Genomic DNA, 20,658 nt, shown 5'->3' with positions numbered 1-20,658 from the left:
TTATCCTTTATCAGGATTTTATCCCCGATATTTTGGATGTGACTGGAGTAGACGAGTGTGCATAGCAACGTAGATCAGGGCTTCTTTTGTTTAATGCATATAAATGGAATGTATTGATAGCCCCAAATTTTAATACTACCAAATCTATGTATTTTGGTAAATTGTCTCAAAAATTATCTTCACTTACTCAACCTCTAAATGATAAGATTTCACATTAACACAACTATGCTTATGAGGTTGTTAAGTAACTTAGCAAGAATAAAAATCAGCTTGTACTCCACCCCCTGTGTGTATAAGACAGTATGTATATGTGTGTGCTTGTGTATAGCTGTATAAGATAGTATGTACATGTGGGTGCTCATGTATAGCTATATGATGAGCAAAACATTTTTAAAAAGCCTTTGAATATTTTGTTTATATTTATCCACAAAAAATATTACAAGTCAAAAGTCTGTGTGTCAGTGTGTCTGTCTGTCTGTCTCTCTCTCTGTTTCTTTTGCTTGTTTGCTGTTTGAGATGGAACCCCAAGCTTCATGTATGTTAAGCAGGATTCTGCCACTGAGCCCCATCTCCATGCCAGTTTATATTTTTATGTTTTCATAATTAGAATTAAATTTTTCTTTTTTGAAATTAGTAGTTTAATGACCTTCCCAATAGAACTACAAACCAGATTTGTAAATCTGTTGATGGAGACTTTCTCCTTAAGATTAGGGTTTTAGCTTCACTGATTTGCGAAATTCTGGAAAAACATTCATGTATGTAATAGGCATTTGATCTGTGTGAGGATTAAATGCATTTATAATGAATTCAGAGTCACCAGTAATGCACTGGTGTTGCATTAAGGACAGAAATCAAGGCACGTCTCCTTAGTGTCATTTAACCAAGAGGGAGCCAGATTCAAATTCTCTCCCTGTTCTCACTGTGCTGCCTACCATTGTCTCTCTGGCGTGGGAGTCTGAATCTGTGCCCACCTGAAGGCTGTTTTGTAAAATTATCCCTGTGTTGATCAGTCTGTCCCTGACAAAGGCCTTGTTCTCTCTTAGTTCTTATATATTTTTAAATTTTATTTTTAATCATCTGTGTGTGATTTATGACATGTGAGTGGGTACCTATGGAGGCCATAGGTGTCGGAGCCACTGGAAATGGAGTTACAGACTGTTGTGAGCTACTTGATGTGGTCCTCTGGAAGAACAATCCATGCTCTTAACCACTGAGCCATCTCTCTAGCCCAATCTCTTTTATTGAACAGCAGAGAAATCATCACATGGACAAGGAAAGAGGAATAGTTAACAGAAATAGTTAATAGTTTTACAAGAGTTAAGTATGACTCCAACTGACCCAGAGAGCAAACCCTATCAGGCAATAGCTGAATGCTGCTTTTAGCATTTATGGTGGATATTTATTTTATAAGGCTGGTTTTAGCGTATTTGCTGTTTCCAGCTTATACTCCCCTCAACCCCTTGTGTGTATCTGTCTGTCTCTTTTATTTCTTTGCTGTTTGAGATGGAATCCAAGGCTTCATGAATTGGGCAAGGTAATATCTCAGAATTTCTAGAAAAAATGCTTTAGTCACTTGGTTACTCCTGAATTGATATAAACCAGTGATGTGTGAGTCCCTGCTATTAGTCTTCTCTACACCTTGCTTTGAGACGTATGTATTATCATAATATACATAATACTCTTGGGTCATGGGCTTGGTAGAATACACAATTTAAGATTAAAGGTATACATTAATTCCAAGGCAAGCAAGGTTGGTTGGTGCATTGTCTCTTAAAGGCAGGTTAAACAGAGAGGCTGAGTTCACAGTAGTCATAAGTGACTTTGAGGTGTATTGTTAACTTTGGCTGTGAGGGCCAGCAAAGGTTCCAGGCTCTTAGAATTTAAGAGGTGTTTCTATCACAGTGCATTGCCACAAGTTCATATCTTAGAATTTCTAGAAAGCCAATATTGTAGTCACTTGGTTACTCCTGAATTGATGTAATAAACTAGGGACATGTGAGTCCCTGCTATTAGTCTTTTCTTTTTTTGTTTTTGTTTGTTTGTTTGTTTTTGTTTTCTGTTTTTGTTGTTGTTTTGGTTTTTTGAGATAGAGTTTCTCTGTATAGCCCTGACTGTCCTGGAACTCACTCTGTTAGACCAGGTTGGCCTCGAACTCAGAAATCTGCCTGCTTCTGCCTCCCAAGTGCTGGGATTAAAGGCGTGCGCCACCACCGCCCAGCAACTATTAGTCTTTTCTACACCTTGTTTTGAAACAGTGCTTCATTATGTAGCCCTGGATGGGTTGAACTCATAAGCTATCTACTGCCTCTGCCTGAGCCTGCTCTGTGGGATGTAGAGGGCTGGGATCCATGACATGCAAGGCAGAGCAGTACATGCCTTTAATTCCAGTGCAGAGGCAGGCAGGTCTCTTGTGCAAAACCAGTAACATTTGTTACTGGTGACTCTGAATTTGTTATTAATGTACTTAATCCATGCACTAATCAAATGCCTATTACTTATGTGAATGTTTTTCCAAAAGAATTTCATAAATCAGTGAAGCTAAAACCCTGACCTTAAGGAGAAAGGCTCCTCCTCAACAAAATTACAAATTTGGCTATTAGTTCTGTTGGGAAGCATTCACTGCTAGTTAAAACAAACGAAAGTCATCACACTTGGCCGACTTTCATACTGCATTGGGAGACCCTCAATGCCACTTTAAAGTATTACTGCTTTTTCTCTTACTAACTTTTCAGGAGTTGCTCAATGATCTACAAAAATTTCTGGAACCAGAAAAACATGAACTAATTTTGGAAACTCCAAACCCACCATTGAAGAAAATTCGTCTACACGAAGGTGGGATCGATAATTTGAGTGAAGATGGAAAGGAGGGAGTCTCTGTTACTGAAGACGAAAGCATGGCTGTGAAGCCTTCAAAGCTGAGAGTGTGCAATGTTTGCTTAGGAGTTCTTCAGGGCTTCTGTGAGAAGGGGTTTATTACAGAGGTAAACATTCACTGTCAGCAGAGCTGTGATGACAGCTGGGGTCAGCAGGAAAGCTTTGAGGTCTTCCACACACCATTCCTTTTTTTTTTTCTATTAAAAACAATGAATTTATTTATTTATTTATTTATTTATTTATTAGATATTTTCTTTATTTACATGTAAATTTTTCCATTCCCAGTTTCCCCTCCAAAAAACAAAGAAACAAACAAAAACAACAAAAACAAACCCCTGTTGCCTCCCCCCTCCCCATGCCTGCCACCCCACCCTCTCCCACTTATTGGCCCTGGCATTCCCCTACACTGGGGCACAGAACTTTCACAGGGCTGAGCTCCTCTCCTCCTATTGATGATCAAATTGCAATCCTCTACTATACACATGCTGCCAGAACAATCAGACCCCTCCATGTACAGTCCTTGGTTGGTGGTTGAGACCCTGGGAGCTCTGAGGGTACTACTTAGTTCATATTGTTGTTCGTCCTAAGGGGCTGCAAACCCCTCAGCTCCTTTGGTCCTTTCTCTAACTCCTTCACTGGGGACCCTGTACTCAGTTCAATGGATGGCTGTGAGCCTCTACATCTGTATTAGTCAGGTACTGTCAGAGCCTCTCAGGAGATAGCTATATTTAGGCTGGCTTGCCCTTCCTTCAGTCTCTGCTCCATAGTTAATCCCTGCAATTCCTTCCGTGGGTATTTGGTTCCCCCTTTTAAGAAGGAGTGCACTGTCCACCTTTTGGTCTTCCTTCTTCTTGAGTTCCTTGTGGTTTGTGGGTTGTTCTTCCTGTATTCCAAACTTCTGGGCTAATAACCACTTATCAGAGAGTGCATACCGTGTTTGTTCTTTTGCCACACACCATTCCTAAACACTGACATTCATTCCTGCTTGCTTTATTCCAGGTGGTCACTAACATCTCTTAATTTAAAAAGGCCAACTATGGGCTGGCGAGATGGCTCAGCAGTTAAGAGCACTGACTGCTCTTCCAAAGGTCCTGAGTTCAAATCCCAGCAACCACATGGTGGCTCACAACCACCCGTAATGAGATCTGATGCCCTCTTCTGGAGTGTCTGAAGACAGTTACAGTGTACTTATGTATAATAAATAAATAAATCTTAGAAAAAAGAAAAAAAAAAGGCCAACTATTCTGACGTTGTATCAACATACTGTAAAATTAATAAGAACTATCTGACACCCAGTGTGTTGTCCTGAAACTGCCAGTTGTTCAGGGTCAGAGTCAACAAATACTTAATCTCATGATGTTTATGATGAGCTCACTACTCAAATGTGGGTGTGTTTTGGTTACCTTTGTTTTGGGCAGAGCTAGAGACTAGCCTGGTACATGCTAGGCAAGCACAGTACCACTGAGCCTCAGCCCCAGCTCCGAACTGAATGCTGGGAAGCTGCACAGTATCCTGGGAGGAATTGTATTATTAGAACCACATTTTCAGGAATTCTTGGGAGTTTACCTATTTGTAATACTCTTTTAGGTGTGCCAAAAGGTTGAAGCCTCTGGGTTTGAATTCACCAGCGTGGTTTTGTCCGTCTCCTTCCCACCGCAGCTGTCTGTGAGAGAGGTAAAGTCATTTGCCCACTTCAGAGCATGTGTAAAATGTAAAATGTATGCTAGGAATTTCTAATTTCTAAAACACAAGCAAACAAAAATGGGATATAAACTTGGTACAGAGGCTCACACTTTTAACTTCAGCACTGGGTATGGAAGCAGGGTGGTAAGGAGTTTGAGGCCATCCTGGGCATATTGCTGCAGTGTTGCATGATGGGACATGAGCAAGAGTGGCCAGACATGCCTTGGATTCATTAAATAGGTGGTTTTGAATGAATTTTGGTTGTTGCACATTCAGAAACCTTTTACCATTGTCAGTTTCTTCTTGTGACCCCTCATTCTGCTATGTGATACCAGGTGTGGTTGTCACCCACAGTCTAAAAGGCTACACTGATAAAAATCACATTGAGCTAAAAGGACATAATTTGAGAACTTTTTATTTGAAGTGTCTTCTCCTAGATACTGGTTCCTAAACTTTCAACACATACAAGGTTTACTCATGGGTAGGCATGGTGGCTCCTGCCTGTAATCTCAGTATTCAGGAGCTGGGGTAGAAGGATTGCCAGGTATTTGAGCACAGCCTGAAGAGTTTCCCAAGCACTGTCCCAGAGATTTGTATGTATTTGGTCAGGTAGGACTTAGGAATTTGCATTCTAAACAGCAAACTCAACCGGTGCTATTGTTACAAAGACTACACTTTGAGGAATTGATACTCTTAATATTTTTATTTTGTTTTGTGTGTATATATATCTGTGTGCGTGTGCATGTGCGTGTGTGTGTGTGTGTGTGTGTACCTGTGTGTCCTGAAGTCAGGACAACTTACAGTAATTGATTCTGTCTTTCTGCCATGTGGGTCCGAGGCATTAACCCAGGTCATCATCCTTGGTAACAGATTCCTTTACCTGCTAAACCATCTTGCCAGCTCAAAATTAAGAATTAAAAAATATATCTCTATATATTCTTGCGAGTGGGGAGAAGGGCTGTAAACTTTGGACAGGTGAATTTCAAATAATGCAAGAAAAACTGGCATAAACATCTGGCTAAAAGCTATGTTATAAGTTTTAGCAAGTTCAGGGAAAGCAAATTTAAATCAAACCCAATTATTATAACCAATAAAAGAAAGTTTAGAGAAAAATCCCCATAAAGAATTGGGAAGGATGGGCCTTATGGTGGTAGTGCATCCCTTTAATCTCAGTACTTGGGAGGCAGAGGCAGGAGGATCTCTGTTAGTTTAAGGCCAGCCTGATCTACAGAGTGAGTCTAGGACAGCCAGGGCTACTCAGAGAAACCCTGTCTCGAAACCTTCTCCCCCGCGCCAAAATTGGGAAACCAGATATGGTGATTCACAGCTTTAAGTTCAGCACTTGGGAAACTGGACAGGATCATTACTGTGAGCTTGAGGCCAGCCTGAATGATATAGAAAAAGCCTGTCTCAGTAAATAATTTTAGAAGAGTAAAAATGAGGAATGAGGTCTATGCCAAAGATAAGAGGATCCTGAATTCATCTTAGGTTAGAGAGAGAGGGTAGGGTGAGGAATATGCATTTTAAATTTTTCATTTGAAAAGCTTAAAGTATTGTGAGTAGCCTGATGAACTCCTTATTAAGTGTTGCCCAGATTGAACAACCAAGTTTTATTTTGCAAACTTCAGATCAATTATAAAAACAAAACAAAACAAAACAAAACAAAAAAAACACCAAATAGAGTCATTTTAATGCAAATATAAGAGGAAGGCTCAGCTCTGTTAGAATTGCAACCAAAAAACTAGACCATCCAGTGAACTGCTAATGGAGTGAAGAATTGCAAGGGAGATTTGTTAGGACAGGAAACAAATGAAACAGGAGACAGGCCTTCGTGGAATGATGTACACTGTTTATAGATGGAGAGAAAGCTGGGTTCTGAAAATCTTGCTTTGCTTTTTGGCCTTTCTGTCAGGGAAAAGGTGGTCTTCCTCACAAACAAATAAACAAACAAACAAGCAAAAATGTAGCGCAATCATTCTGGGGAGAGTGAAAGTTCTGGCTCTGCAAAGTGACACTTTCCTAAATGGGCTCGAGTCTTCTGGCTTCGTAAATAATTATATTTCAAGATAGAGTTAAAACAGCCTGCAGCTGCTCATGATCCTTGGAGATGTTAAAAGGCAACATATTTTCCACACCATTGGAGACAAAGGTCACCTTTCCCAAAAGTTAATAAGTTGATTCTGAAAATTAGCAGCTGGTGAGCTCAACCGAAAAGCGCAGTGAGATTCTGTACCAGGAGCTCCAGGGTGAGGGTGAACTGTGGGCACTGAGCTCGAGGAAGGACAAGTTTGCTGAGAGCAGAGTAGGCCTGTAACATGGAGTGAGCTGGTAGGAGCGTGGCAGGGCCACAGCTCCAGTGTGGCCGCGTCTCAGCCAGTCTCTCTCAAAATGAAAGTGGCCAGAACATGGGCAGGGCCTGAATACAACTGACTGGATTGTGTTGGACTCTCTGTATCCGAAAGGAGTGAGTGGACGACTAGTCACAAGCTGGACAGTGTTTCAGTCTCGTGAAACTCCCTTGAGGGAAGATGTTAGAATAGATGCTGCGTCTTCCCAAATCCTAGTCTCCAAGAGGAGACACAGAAGCCCTTTGATGGTGCCTGCACATCACTGAGCTGCAGGGAGGTCCCTGATGTGCTTCAGGGCTCTCTCCTGCTCTCTTCTGTCCATAGTTTATGCTAGTGAAGATGCATGTGAACCTCACTATGGGCTACATGACACAAGGTTGAGAGTGCAGCAGGCATGTTGAATGTTACAGTTAATTCACAGTAGAGCTTATGAACAAGAACAGTCTAAAAGGATGAACTAATAAGAATAAACATGAGTTCTTATTCCTGAGTTTAAAAAGCAGTTGCCAAGTAAAGGAATGACATAATGTGTTTGCAGAAATGCCTCCAGAGTGTTAGAGTTTCTTAAAGAGACAGTAAGCCAATTGGATGACATGGTGTGGGATACAGTGTAGCTAATGTTTGGCTTTCGGCTCACCTGGATGAAAAGGTGACAGTTGTCTTCGATTAGGCTCCTGTTCTTGGAATGCTATGCTTACGTGGAGGTTTGTGCTTTAGAAGGAACAAAGACAAGTGGGAAGGCATTCTGGTTAGTCTGTGTTCAGAAGGTAGGCTCAGAATGGATGTAATTCTCATCCCAAAGGATTTACCAGAATGGGTATATTTTTTTTGACACAGATTAAACCAAGAGCAGGCAGCTACCAAGCTGAGGTACATGAAAGGGAGATCATTTTTTTCATTCATTTATTCATTCACTCACTCACTCACTCACTCACTCACTCACTTTACACCCCACTTACTGCCCCCCCCGGCTGATCTCCCTCCCACAATCCTCTCATAGCCCCTGCCCCCTTCTCCTCTGAGAGGGTAGTGTCCCCCCTGAGTATCTCCCCACCCTGGGACATCAAGTCTCTGCAGGGCTTCTCTCCCACAGAGACTGCACAAGGCAGCCCATCTAGAAAAACATATCCCACAGATGGGCAACAGCCCATCTCCAGTTGTTCAGTCCCCACATGAAGACCAAGCTACATGCGCCAGGTGCCTAGGTCCAGCTCATGTATGCTCTTTGGTGCAGACTCTGAGAGTCCCAAGTGTCCATGTTAGTTGACTCTGTTGGTTATTCCTGTGGAGTTCCTATCCCCTTTGGGGCCCCAATCCTTCCTCCTAATTCTTCCATAAGAGTCCCCAAGCTCCATCCACTATTTGGCTGTGAGTGTCTGCATCTGTTTGAATCAGCTGCTGGGTAGAACCTCTCTACCTAAGCGTCTCTTGCCTTCCTAGCTTCATGGAATCCCTGTACAGCCTGTATCCAGCTTTTCTGCCTAGGAGTCTTTTTTTTTTTTTTTTTTAAGTTTTTTGTCTTTTTTTAATTGAGCAATTGCCAAAGGCATATTTTCTGATTGGGGTAGAATGGGGTGGGGTAGGGGTGATGTGCACCCCAAGTCATCCAGAGAGAAATCCAACCACCTGCAGCACCATTCACGAAGTATCCAGTGTCTGATGTCTCTTCTAGCACCTCAAACTCCAGAGGGGTGACTTTCTCAGTGAGGACAGCGGTAATGCCTTTCTCTCATCTGTACCAGCCAAACCTGGTCCCTTTCTTGTTGGGCACTGAGTATGGACAAAGAAAGTCCAGCTTGCTCTTGCTGATAACACATGTTGCTTCCAGACCTCAAGTCATTAAAGATGCCAGCTGCAATAGCCTCACTCACTAGCTTCTTGGCTTTTTCCTCCTCCATATCTGGCCTAAACTTATCTTCAAACACAGCCATTGCTGCCAAGGAGCCAGAACCCACAGGGACATAAGGCAGTTTATCAGTTGATCCATGAGGATAGATGCTGTAGAGATGAGGTTCCCCCAAAACCAGGGCTGCACCAATGTATCCTTGCTACCTGAAAAGCATCTGCTTCAACATCCGATTATCTGTAACAACTCAGAAGGCGGCCAGTGGTGAGAGAGTGGAGCTCCAGGTTGGAGGAAATAAGCTGGGTTGTCATGTTTGTGCTGCAGCTGTCCCAGCACCACAGCAATAAATAGTAGGAGATATGAAGTGAATTTTTGAACAGTTTTTGTCTTCCTAGCTTGTTTGCTCTTCATCTAATCTCTGGTGGGGACCTCATGAGTCTTGTAACTTGTAAGCTTCCTGAAGTCCTGTGAAGTTACTGTTTCTTTTAAAATTGTGTGTGTGTGTGTGTGTGTGTGTGTGTGTGTGTGTGTATGTGTGTGTGGCATATGTCACAGTGTGCCTGTGGAAGTCAAAGGACAGCTTACAGTACTTGGTTCTTTCCTGTGGGGAGCCGCAGCTGCCACCCTATATATATATTGAACACCTGGTCTCCGGCCAGAGCAGAGAGCATTGAGATAAATAAGCCTTAGTTGGAAAAGCTGTGTGCCTCTAGTTTATGATGCAAGCTGGCATGATTTCTTGTAGCCTATTATGCTTTGCCACATAGCTGATGCTGACTGGGACCAGGGAAAGTATTTAACCCACATGGGCTGGGGGCTGGAGATAGATAGTAAGTATGTATAGATAGGAGTAAGTATGTATGAATAGTGAGTAAGTATGTATAGATAGGAGTAAGTATGTAGATATAGAAGTAAGATGTATGTAAGAATAGGAGTAAGTAAGAATAGAAGTAAGATGTATGTAGTAAGATGTAAAGATAGAAGTAAGATGTAAGGATAGAAGTAAGATGTATGTAAGAATAAGAATAGAAGTAAGATGTAGGAATAGAAGTAAGTATGTAGGAATAGAAGTAAGATGTAAGGATAGAAGTAAGATGTAAGAATAGTAAGATGTAAGGTGATAGATAGCAGTAAGTATGTAGAGATAGAAAGATGTAGGAATAGAAGTAAAGATGTAGGAATAGAAGTAAGATGTAGGGAATAGGAGTAAGTAGGAAATAGGAGTAAGTAAGAAGAAAGTAGAAAGATGTAACTAGTAAGATATAAGAAGAAGATATAGAAGAATATAAAAGAAGCTAGCTAGAGAAGAAGTAAAAATGAAGGTTCCTGATTAAACTGCATGGAGAAGAGCTCGTTGTTGCCTCCTTATTTCTGTTGGACGGAAAGGCGGCCGACATATGGTGGCCCGCGTACGGGGAAACCAGACACGGAAAGGTGGTGAGACATTTGGTGGCCCATATGGGGAAAGACGGATGGAAAAAGGCGCCCAACACTTTCCTTAAAATATGTGAGTACTAGAGATCAATTGTCTGGCTTGGCCCCAAATCCCTTCAGCTGCTGAGATGTTTGCCAGCCCTCCAGTCAGTTCCGTAGCCTCATGAGTGCCCTGCCCCATTCATGGGAGGGTACTTCAACCCCAAGGAAATGGCTATGCTGTCTGGTTCCCTTTCTGCCCCTTCTTCCATGATGCTCCTGGGACTTTGTAGGGGAGGGGCAATGTAGTGTGAGCTTACAATCTTCTGTGTCTGCCTGAGCCTTGAGTACTCTGCCACACAATAGACACTTATTCTCAGAAATTTGTCTGGTGAGTTTTATGCAATAACCATCTCCCATTGCAAAAGGGACATTTCCTCCCACTAGTGAGGCTGAGAGCAACAACAGTCTGGGCGTAAACACAAATGTTTGGAAATCAGTTTGAGAGACACTTATCTGTTTAATGAAACAGTGACAGCTCCCCATTGTAGCCTGTGATCTCCTCAGTCATGACTGTGTCCTGGGCCTGCAGCACTGTTCCAGGTTCCTTCCTGTGATGTGAGCCTTAATCCAGGTGGACTTTGCTAACAAACCACTGCTCTACACTCAGGACTGGCTCTGTAAAGCCACACCACAGCGTGACAGGGATTATCAAGGATGCCCTAGACTAAACTGGGAAGTTTTGCTCACTCTTTGAGGTTTATCTTTACCAGCTGAGTCCAGCAGAGGGCGATATTGTACCATCTGTTTGGTTCATTTCCACCTTATGGCTAGTGTATGATGACCCCTTTGTTCCCCCTAGTGACCTTAAATGAGTTCTATTTCATCGTAAATGTTGCTCTGATCATATGAAACACCCCGTTTCTCAGCGTGCAGTATGATATGGCTGGAGTTTTGTCAGATCAAAATATATTTTTTGTCTCCATGCTTTGGATTAAATACTCTGAATTAGTTAAGAATAAAAATACCAATTCAGCAGCAGCACTTTTTTTATTTAAGAAATTATCTTTCCTTAAAATTTTATAAATTAATATTTTTAAAAATTTGTTTTATTTAAATTTGTGGTCTCCTTACCAGTTTGGATCCGTTGATCTCATTTAGGATCTGAAGAAAATAATGAATTCCTTTGTCCTAAGAAAGCACAGACTCACTTGGCATGGTTTAACTCTTGTAATCCAGCACTCAGGAGGCTGAGAGGATCCTGAGTTCAAGGTTATTCAGGCTATGCAGTGATACCCTATATTAAAGCAAGTGAAGAACAGGAGAGCAAGAAGCACATACTCGCCAGGCAGTGGTGGCACATGCCTTTAATCCCAGCACTTGGGAGGCAGAGGCAGGTGGATTTCTGAGTTCGAGGCCAGCCTGGTCTACAGAGTGAGTTCCGGGACAGCCAGGGCTACGCAGAGAAACCCTGTCTCGAAAAACCAAAAGAAAAAAGAAAAAGAAAAAAGCAGCACATACTCAAAGTTTTGCATGCATTTACAGATCCTTGGATCTATCTGAATTAGATTCTTTGGTAAAATCTCCCTCTCTTCTAAGGTCCTTACTTATTCTAAAGGATCGTGGTTTCTATTGTGTTTAGTCCACAGATCAGCTGCAAATGTAGATAGCCACTTGTTTAAGATAGTAATGTGTGTATAGGCCTGAGCTGGCTGTCTTCTGATTCAGTGGTTATATTTTCTCCTTTCCCTTTATTTTCCATGCTTTTTCAACTTAAAATTTGTGTGGCAGACACCCCTCCTAGATATACAATACACCAAAGGTCTACTTTATTCTGCTGCCCTTTCTGAACTTAGAAAGGCAGGTTTAAAGTTTGCCTTAGCATTGATGGCCCCTGATAAGTTGGTTATAATTTTGTTTAGTCTCTGTGAGGTCTTTGGTCCAGGGATTTTAGGTATATAGGCTATGTGCGCGCGTGCTCGTGTGTGTGTGTGTGTGTGTGTGTGTGTGTGTGTGTGTGTGCGCTCGTGCAGAAGCCAGAGGTCAACCTTGGAGTTCTTCTGGAGCTTGAGACAGGTCTCTCACTCACCTGGGGCTTGCCAATTTGGCGAAGCTGGCTGGCTAGCCAGAGCTCTAGGAACCCACTTATCACCACTGTAAGTCAGCAGGCCTGGCTTTTTTACAGAGTTCTGGGGATCAAATTCATATCCTCATGCTTTTGGTGGCAAGCATTTTACTGACAGGCACTTTCTCAGCCATATAGGCTGCAACTGTGTATGTGTGATGTGCAGTTGCACACAGCCTGTTTGTGCACTCCAGAGGAGGATTTTTTGTGTCCTACCATTAACTCCCTGCCCTACTGCTTTGAGACAGCTCTCTTTGAATCTGAAGCTAGATAATAGCCAGCAAGCACCAGCAAGCCTCCTGTCTACCCCCTCTCCCCACAGGACTGGGGTTACCCATTCATATGCAGCACAATTGGCCTCTTAAATAGGTGCAGGGGATTTGAACTCTTTCTCCTGCTTGAATAGCAAGTGCTCTTGCCCACTGGACCATCTTTCCAGTCCCCAGACTACAATTTTAAAAACCTTCATAGCACACAAGTATGTTTATGCAGCCATCCAAATCCATCTTTCTATAAGATGTAACTCCAAGAGGTTACCAGCACATGCAATTTTGCTCTTTTGAGAGACATGGAGACGCCAGTGAGGTAACTCAGCAAGTTAACACCGGCCTCCAAGGCCAAAGCTCTGAGCTCAGTTCCTTGGACCCACATTGTGGAAAAGAGAGAACCATGCTGAGGTCAGAGAACTGACCATGCATGCACACCATGGCATGCACAAATGCCCATGTGCACACATGTGTACACACACAAATAAGAATGCAATGATAGTAAGAGTCATGGATTCAGGGCTTTAAGATACCTTGCTAGTCATGTAGAACAGGGCTCCTTAGCTTTTCGTCACATTTAATATAAAAGATGATAGTTATGTGTACATTGTTGTGATTTATCACAGCCCTTGTGAGAGTACCTCTCCAGGTACAAACCCATTCTTACCTTTTGAGAATGTCTGCCAGAAAGTCTGTGAGTTCCCAACCTTCACACATGGGGTGGTCATTGCCTTTATATAAAGGCTCCAGGGATCCATCTCACTTTGCCAGGCTTGGACAGCAAGCCTTTACCTGCCAAGCCATCTGCCAATTGTTTTAAAATTAGTATGACATGCGTTTATTTATTTATTTGTCATGTATGAGTGTACATGTGTGCGTGACATGATGCCTATGTGCTGGTCAGAGGCAGCTTGTGTGAGTTGGCTGTCTCCTACCATGTGGGCCCTGGGGATTGAATTCTGATCACCGTGTTTACAGACAAGCTCCTTTACCTGTTGAACTGTCCAGAACTCATAGAGGTCAAATGACATTCCATGTTATGTTTATTAGAATTTGAATGTGTTTTCCTCCTCTTTTTATAATACTTTGTAAAGCCATGTTATCTCTTCATCCTGTAAATTTATATGTATTTGACTTTACCTGATCATTTTGGCTCCATGAGAATAACCTTTTCTCAACTACTCATATTGTTTTTATAATTCATTTTAAGTATACAAAGCCATAGGCTTTACTAGGGTGTTTTCTTACATATGTATTATACTTTGTACTTATTCCAGCAGTGGTCATTCTGTCTCGATTATATCTGAAAGTCATGTATAATGACAGTAAAGCATAGGTCATGTATAAAACAGCTACATAAGTACTGTGTATCTTAACAGATAAACTATGTTATTTTTAGCAAGATAAAACTCTGTTCTTATGAAAGTAAGGCACTGCCATTTATTGAGTATTTGTGTAGGCAGTCTTACTCAGATATCACAGCCCTCAAAGAAGGCTGGGCTTTTATCTTCATTTTCCTGTGATAAAATTGAAACTGAAGGTTGCATTACTGATGAATAGTAGAGTTAGGATTTGAACTCTGAACTAGCCTACCCCAAAGAGAATACTTGTAATTGCCACTTGCCATACTGCCCACACTGATTTGGTAAGATTTTAAAGACAGGTTGTGTTTTATGTTTCTAGGACAAATGCACCTTCTTTGGTACTTTCTCCAAATACTGTTATATCTTCAAAGTTAGGGAAAGAGTCCTTGGCTTTCTGTTTGTTTTTAAACAGAACAAGGGCTCTTGTAATATTTTAACAAGAGAAATAATTTAAAGGTATAGGGAGATGGCTCAGTTAGTAGAGGGCTTGCCACACAAGCTTGAGGCCCTGAGTTCAATCCCCATGGCCATGTAAAAAGATCTCTTGTACCCAAACACCAAACCAGGAGCACTTGGTAAAGTGTGCTTGTGATACCAGCCCTGGGAGGTGGAGGAGACAAGAGGATTTCCAGAGCTTGCTGGCCAGTCAGCTTAGCCTAATGACTGAGGCCCAGGTCCTCAATGAGAGTGTGTCTCAAAGAAACGGGGGAGCTTCTGAGGAGCAGTACCCAGGCTGACCTCTGACATCTACGTGTGCATGCGCACCCTTGCAGCACCAACACACAGACAGATGATAGAATGAGCGATAAGTTGCCAGTTTTTATGTTCTTAATAACTAAAGTTTTATAAATTAATGAGAAAAAAATTAAAAGCTCAAGCTTTGTTAATAGGTAACTAGAATTTGTACAAAAAAAATTTTCAAATAAAATATATTAAATTCTTTATTATTGCTGTGTGTGTGCATGGTGTCTAACTCTGTGTGTGTGTCCACGTGCGCACGTCTCCACATGTACCATGGTGTGCCTATGGAAGTCATAGGGACTGGAGTCAGAACTGGAGTTGTGAGCTGCCACTGGGAATTGAACACAGGTCCTCTGGAAAACCAGCCATACTCCTGACCACTGAACTCTCTCCAGTCCCTTTCTCACATCTTAAAGATCTTTATTTATTTGTTTAGCTTAATGCAAGGTCTTACTGTGTAGCCCTTGCTGGCCCAGAACTCGGGGATATACCTGTCTCTCTACTTCTTATGTGTTGGGATCCGATTGAGTGCTCTGCAGTCAGTCCATGCCGTTAGGCACTGAGCCTTCTCATTTTCTTCCATTTTAAGTGATTGCCTTATAGGAAGAAAACAGGGATTGCTTGATGGGAATTGATTAGTTGGAATCTACTGCAGAATAGAAATGCTTGCTTCTATTTTTGAATAAGTGCTTGGTTGTAGTAGCAGCTTCCTGCATTGTCCTTCTGGGTGCATGAAGAGATTGCCGTTAGGATTAGCATTTGGAGCTTGATCTAAGCCTCATATAAAATAGCCACAATGCCATATATACCATGCCTTTTGCTTAACATAATTTAAAAGACTTTTTTATAGAGATAATTATTAAAAGTGTTTTTCTATTTTCTAGTTTTTGCCACCTTTTGAGTGTGTATGTTTTAGAAAAATAAGACTGCTCTTGTTTGACAGATAAAATCTTTTCTCTTTCTGAGAATATTGATATGTAGTTACTGTAGTTATAACTTTCCTCTTTTCAATTTATTTTGATTTGACACATGCTTGTCTATACTTACAAGGCAGATGTGATGTTTTTATCTATGTCTACATTGTATAATAATCAAATCAGGATAATTAATACATTGTTTTGAATATTTAGCACTTCTTTCTGATACAAACATTTTTTTAAAATGTCCCCTTCTAGCTATTCCGAAATATATATTATTTCTTACCATAGTCATCCTGTCGCCAGAGAGTTCAGAATCCATTACTCCTGACAGGCGATCTACCTCCCAAGGCCCTGTCTGCTAGGCCTTTTCTACCTCCATCAGCCATGTTTTTTTTTCTCTACATCTATGCTATCAACTCTAGCTTGTGTGTGCGTACATTCGTTCTTTCTCTCTTCCTTCCTTCCTCTCTCTCTTTCTTTTTGTTTGTTTGCTGTTGTTTTACAAGTATTTTTACAAATTAATTTTATGAGTAATATGGAGAAAAATGTGATAAACGAGTTTATATTATTTGGGGAGTTAATGGGATTTATATACGATCTAGACACTTAGAATGTCAATATTTTATAAGGTTATATGATGGGAAAGTGCTAGGTAGAAGAGAAATATGAGGAAAAATTGTTATTAATTAAACTCATATAAGTATTTAATCATCTTTTTTTGGAGACAGTCCCATGTAGTCCAGGCTGGCCTCAAACTGTATCTGTAGCTGAGAACCTTCGACTCCTGATCTTCCTTCTTCCACCTCCTGAGTGCTTCCTGTGTGCCAGGCAAGCACTCTTACACCAAGCCCTTTAATAATCGCCTCTGAAGCAGAAGAATAGGCCTTTTCACTGAGTCAGCTACAGAATAACTGTTTATGTTTTCATGCATGTATCATTGTATTCTGGTCATCTTTGCTTTTGCTACTCTTTCTTCCACCCTCTCCTCCCCTTTCAAATTAAGTTTTCTTTTAACATTTTACTTATTTTGTATGTGTGAGAGAGAGCATGTAGGAACACGTGTGCTGTGGCATGCATGTGGGAGTGAGACTCAGCAGAGCTGGCTCATGCTTTCCAGCTCTGTGGAGTTTGGAGCCTGAACTCAGGCACCGGCCTTGCATGGCAGATGAAGGTGCCATTACACCAGTCCTAACATTATAAAAATTGTTAAAAAAAAATGTGTTTTTAGTCTGTGTATGTGCCCAAGTGTATATGTATATACATATGTACCAAAGAGGTCAGAGAGGGTGTCAGGTCCCCTGGAACTGGAGTTAGAGGGTTGTGAGCCACCATGTGGGTGCTGGGAACTGAACTCATGTCCTTTGCAAGAACAGCAAAACCTCTTACCCTCTGAGTCATCTCTCCTAAATGTCTTTGTTTAATTATTTTGCTTTCTATTCTTCAGAAATTTGATTGAAGTTTCCCATACACCCAGCCTCTTTCATTAGATCTAGCCTTTAGACATTTTGTCACCAAATTATTCTTAGGAATCTGGGGTTTTCTTCCCTCACTTGGTTTTAAGCTCTGTCAGGTTCTCCCTTCCCTACCTCCTTTTACCTTTTGTGCACATGTTATGTCAAGGTGTCCTAATAAAGATGTTGAACAGAACATCTGCACTGAACAGAACTTAGAGTTCTACTTTTTCTCCCTAGGACCTTTAAAAAAGCATTGTTGTTGAGAATTTTATACATTTGTATAGTATTTTTGGTTTCTGGCCTTTCTTCTACCCTCTCAGCTTCTTCTCTGTCCCTCATGACCTCTTCCTGTAATTATTATTATGACACACATGTGTGCATTCATGTATGATTTCCCAGAGTCTATGGTGGAAAGAAAGAACTAACTTTCATATGTACATCTGTGTGCACACACAGGGAGTGGGGGTGGGGAAGAACCTACTGAGCCCATTGATAATGTTCTAATGTCCATGTGTCTGGGGCTGACCACTTGAGATTAAATAGCTTGTTGGGGCTCGTCCCAGAGAGACTGGTCTTCCCTCTCTCTCAGCCACCGTTTACTTGCAGCTCTTCACATTGTGGCTAGTAATCCTTTATTGTATTAGCATGTGGACTGGCGGTGTCCTTATGTGGGTTTTGTTTGGGCAATCCTAGTGTTGAGGTTCCGTGAGTGCAGCATCCCTGTCATTTTGTAGACATTATCTAGCAGCAGGAATCCTGGTTCTTCGGCTCTTACAATTTTCTGCCCCTTCTTCAGTGATGTTCCCTGAACTCAGGTATAGGGTCATCTTGTCAGGGCATCAGTGCTGGGCACCTTCTGGCTACTCCTCTGCATTTTGACCAGTGTGGGTCACCTGTGGTGCCACTGTTTCGCACCACCAGAGATTTCTTGCCATGTTTGTTACTGTTGTGGTTCATAGGTTTTATAGCTGTGTAGGACTATTGATTGCTGTTTCGCTTGGCACCTTACATGGTGCCTTTGGATACTATGAAAGCTAGTCCTCAGGGAGTCTTCCAGGTCAGTTCCTGCTTGACTCCTCCAAGTCCTGATTCCAGACTGTGTGGTGTCTTCACCATAGGCTCTTCAAGTTCTGGAAGGCAGCCAAAGGAGAGACAGTAGGCTCCACTGACCAACAACTTGGAGGGATCTACCATGCCTTGCATGGGGGTTTTTGTTAGATAGTCTGTGACACTTGGAGGGGAACATCAACCTCGCTTAAATGGTCTGTTTATCCATTTATATACACGCATGTGTATGTGCATATGTAGTTAAACACATAGAATAATGTTTCTTTATGACTTTCAAACATCCGCAGTGTTCTTTATCAGTTTTCTCCTTTTGCCTCTGTTTTACCCTCCCTCCGCCTTCCCCTGGTAAGAGTTCCTCCATTTCCCCCTTTCTCCTAAGAGCTGGTATGTTCTACAGTTAGACTTTCTTGATAGGTGTGGTTAGATTTGCCTTGCTTATTTGCCTTTTTTGACTCACACATCTTTTGCCAAGCATTTATAACTTGAAGCCAGCCCACTACATACTCTGTTCCATTTAAATATTCATTATATTACTTGCCTTAAAGTTTTTGCCTAAAACTAGAATTAAACATTTGGAAGAGACAAGGAAGGTTCCAAGAATTCCTCTTTGTTAAAATGATGTTCAAAAGCTGCTCAGAAGGCTGGTTGTGTTGGCACTTGCTGGGATTCCAGCACAAAGCTGAGGCTGCAGTGCCCAGGGCTGCATGGAGAGTCACAGGCTAGCCAGGGCTGCATGGAGAGTCACAGGCTAGCCAGGGCTGCATGGAGAGTCACAGGCCAGCTAGGGCTGCATGGAGAGTCACAGGCTAGCCAGGGCTGCATGGAGAGTCACAGGCCAGCTAGGGCTGCATGGAGAGTCACAGGCCAGCTAGGGCTGCACACCAGGCACCTGTTTGAAAAACAAAAAACAAAAACCAAAGAACCAAATTAGAGGCAGCTTTGGCCATACTGGAATGTAATCTTAACTACTTAGGAAGCTGAGGCAGGAAAATTATGAGTTCAAAGACAGCCTGAGTAAGTTAGTGAAACCCTGATTCAGGATATAAAAAGAACAGGGACTGTAGATTAGTGTGGAGTGCTTGGCCTAGTAGGTGCCAGGCCCTAGATTCAGTTTCTAGTATCATAAGAGGAGGAGGAAGTAGAAGAAAAAAGGAAGAGGAAGAAGAGGAAGAAGAAGAAATAAGCATCTCTATTTTTAAATTATTGTACAAAGCTTCAGGCAATCACTGATTGTGCTATAAAAACAGTGAGCATTTTTGTTGATTATTTCATTTTAATTTTTCACTTATACAAGGGGGCAATTTACCATAAGGTGCTTAATTTGCCTGTATCACTTGCTATAAATAAGAAAGAGAACTTGATCCCAGTTCCAGTTCTAAGATAGTTCCAGCTGTCTTAGAATCTCCTTTCCCAGAATACTTTCCAGCCTCCTTCTGGTTCAGATGCTGGGCCTCCACAGGCAAACCCCTGGGAAGCAAGTGGGTGGATGGTACAGTAAACCTCAGTGCCCAGGGAAAGCCTTATGTGTATGTAGGAAATGCTTTGTTAGACATGTGTAGTATGTTCCCTTAATAAATTTAGAAAATGTAGATATCAGTAGCTTGGCGTGTAACCTAACTTTTATATTATAATAATGGATTCCACTAATTTGGAGAAATATCTTTAATAATGAGATTGCTGTGTGGGAGGTTCTGGTGCATTTTACATTTTACAGATGATTCTATTATCACAGCTCTTGAGTCACTAGTGCAGATGGGATGAAGTTTACGAAGGATTGGGGAACTATTCTCTTTTGAACTGAAGAAAGTAAGACATAGATTATTTTAAAATAGTAGAACTTACTGTCTTTAAGTACACGGAATAAGCATGTAATTGATGTGCTCCAGTTATTCAGATTCTAACCTGAAAGTGCCATTGGGTGGTGTCTTTCAATGAACAAATAACAACAAATTTGTATTTAACATGTTAATTACATGGTCTTTAAAAAATGTCTTGAGAGCCTGTTGGATTTTAGAGTCCTTTAAATCTGTTAAACTGTTAAAACTGTTATCTATTTATTTAGACATAGGTTGACCTTGAATGTGCTAAGCAGCAGAGGATAACCTGGAACCACTAATACTCCTGCTTCTATCCACCTCCCAAACACTGGGATCACAGGTGCATAGACAAGTGCTACTATGCCTGGTCTGGGAGGTGCTGGGACTTAACTAGGAATTTCCTGCCAGCCTGCTGTATCCCCATCCTACTGCCCTGTTTTAACCCTTACAGACTTCTCTGAGTCTACTTTGTTTCTTAAAGAGAACATATGCCAAAGAAAGCCAGACTTCTTTGGAAGGGCATAGAAGGAATCTGAAAGGGCCAGCTTGGTTTATATAATAAGTTCCAGGGCAGCCATGACTACACAGAGAGACCCTATAAATAAATAAGCAGATAAAAAATAAATGAAGAGCCATTGCAGTACATTGAACTCCATAGAGACAGCGCCGGGGCAAGCGAGAGCCAGACGGGCACTGGGCGACTCTGTGCCTCGCGGAGGAAAATCAACTAAACATGGGC

At 41.7% G+C, this 20,658-nt stretch overlaps 1 protein-coding gene and 1 pseudogene across 6 annotated transcripts in view; one reads left to right on the top strand and one right to left on the bottom strand.

Moving 5' to 3' along the window:
* Positions 1–20,658, top strand: part of Pus10 (pseudouridine synthase 10) — a 73,660-nt gene that overhangs the window by 6,177 nt on the left and 46,825 nt on the right. For all 6 annotated transcript variants that reach the window (XM_031342841.1, XM_031342843.1, XM_031342842.1 and 3 more), the window contains 2 exons: positions 2,733–2,981; positions 4,462–4,548. In XM_031342841.1, coding sequence (XP_031198701.1) covers positions 2,733–2,981; positions 4,462–4,548 — 336 coding nt within the window. The remainder of the gene's footprint in view (positions 1–2,732; positions 2,982–4,461; positions 4,549–20,658) is intronic.
* LOC116070670 lies at positions 6,761–15,872 on the bottom strand (annotated as a pseudogene).

This window comes from Mastomys coucha, unplaced genomic scaffold, assembly GCF_008632895.1.
Source record: "Mastomys coucha isolate ucsf_1 unplaced genomic scaffold, UCSF_Mcou_1 pScaffold22, whole genome shotgun sequence".
Classification (NCBI taxonomy): Eukaryota; Metazoa; Chordata; class Mammalia; order Rodentia; family Muridae; genus Mastomys; species Mastomys coucha.
Note: the sequence above shows the minus strand (reverse complement) of the source record. Positions and strands in the feature narration are given on the sequence as shown.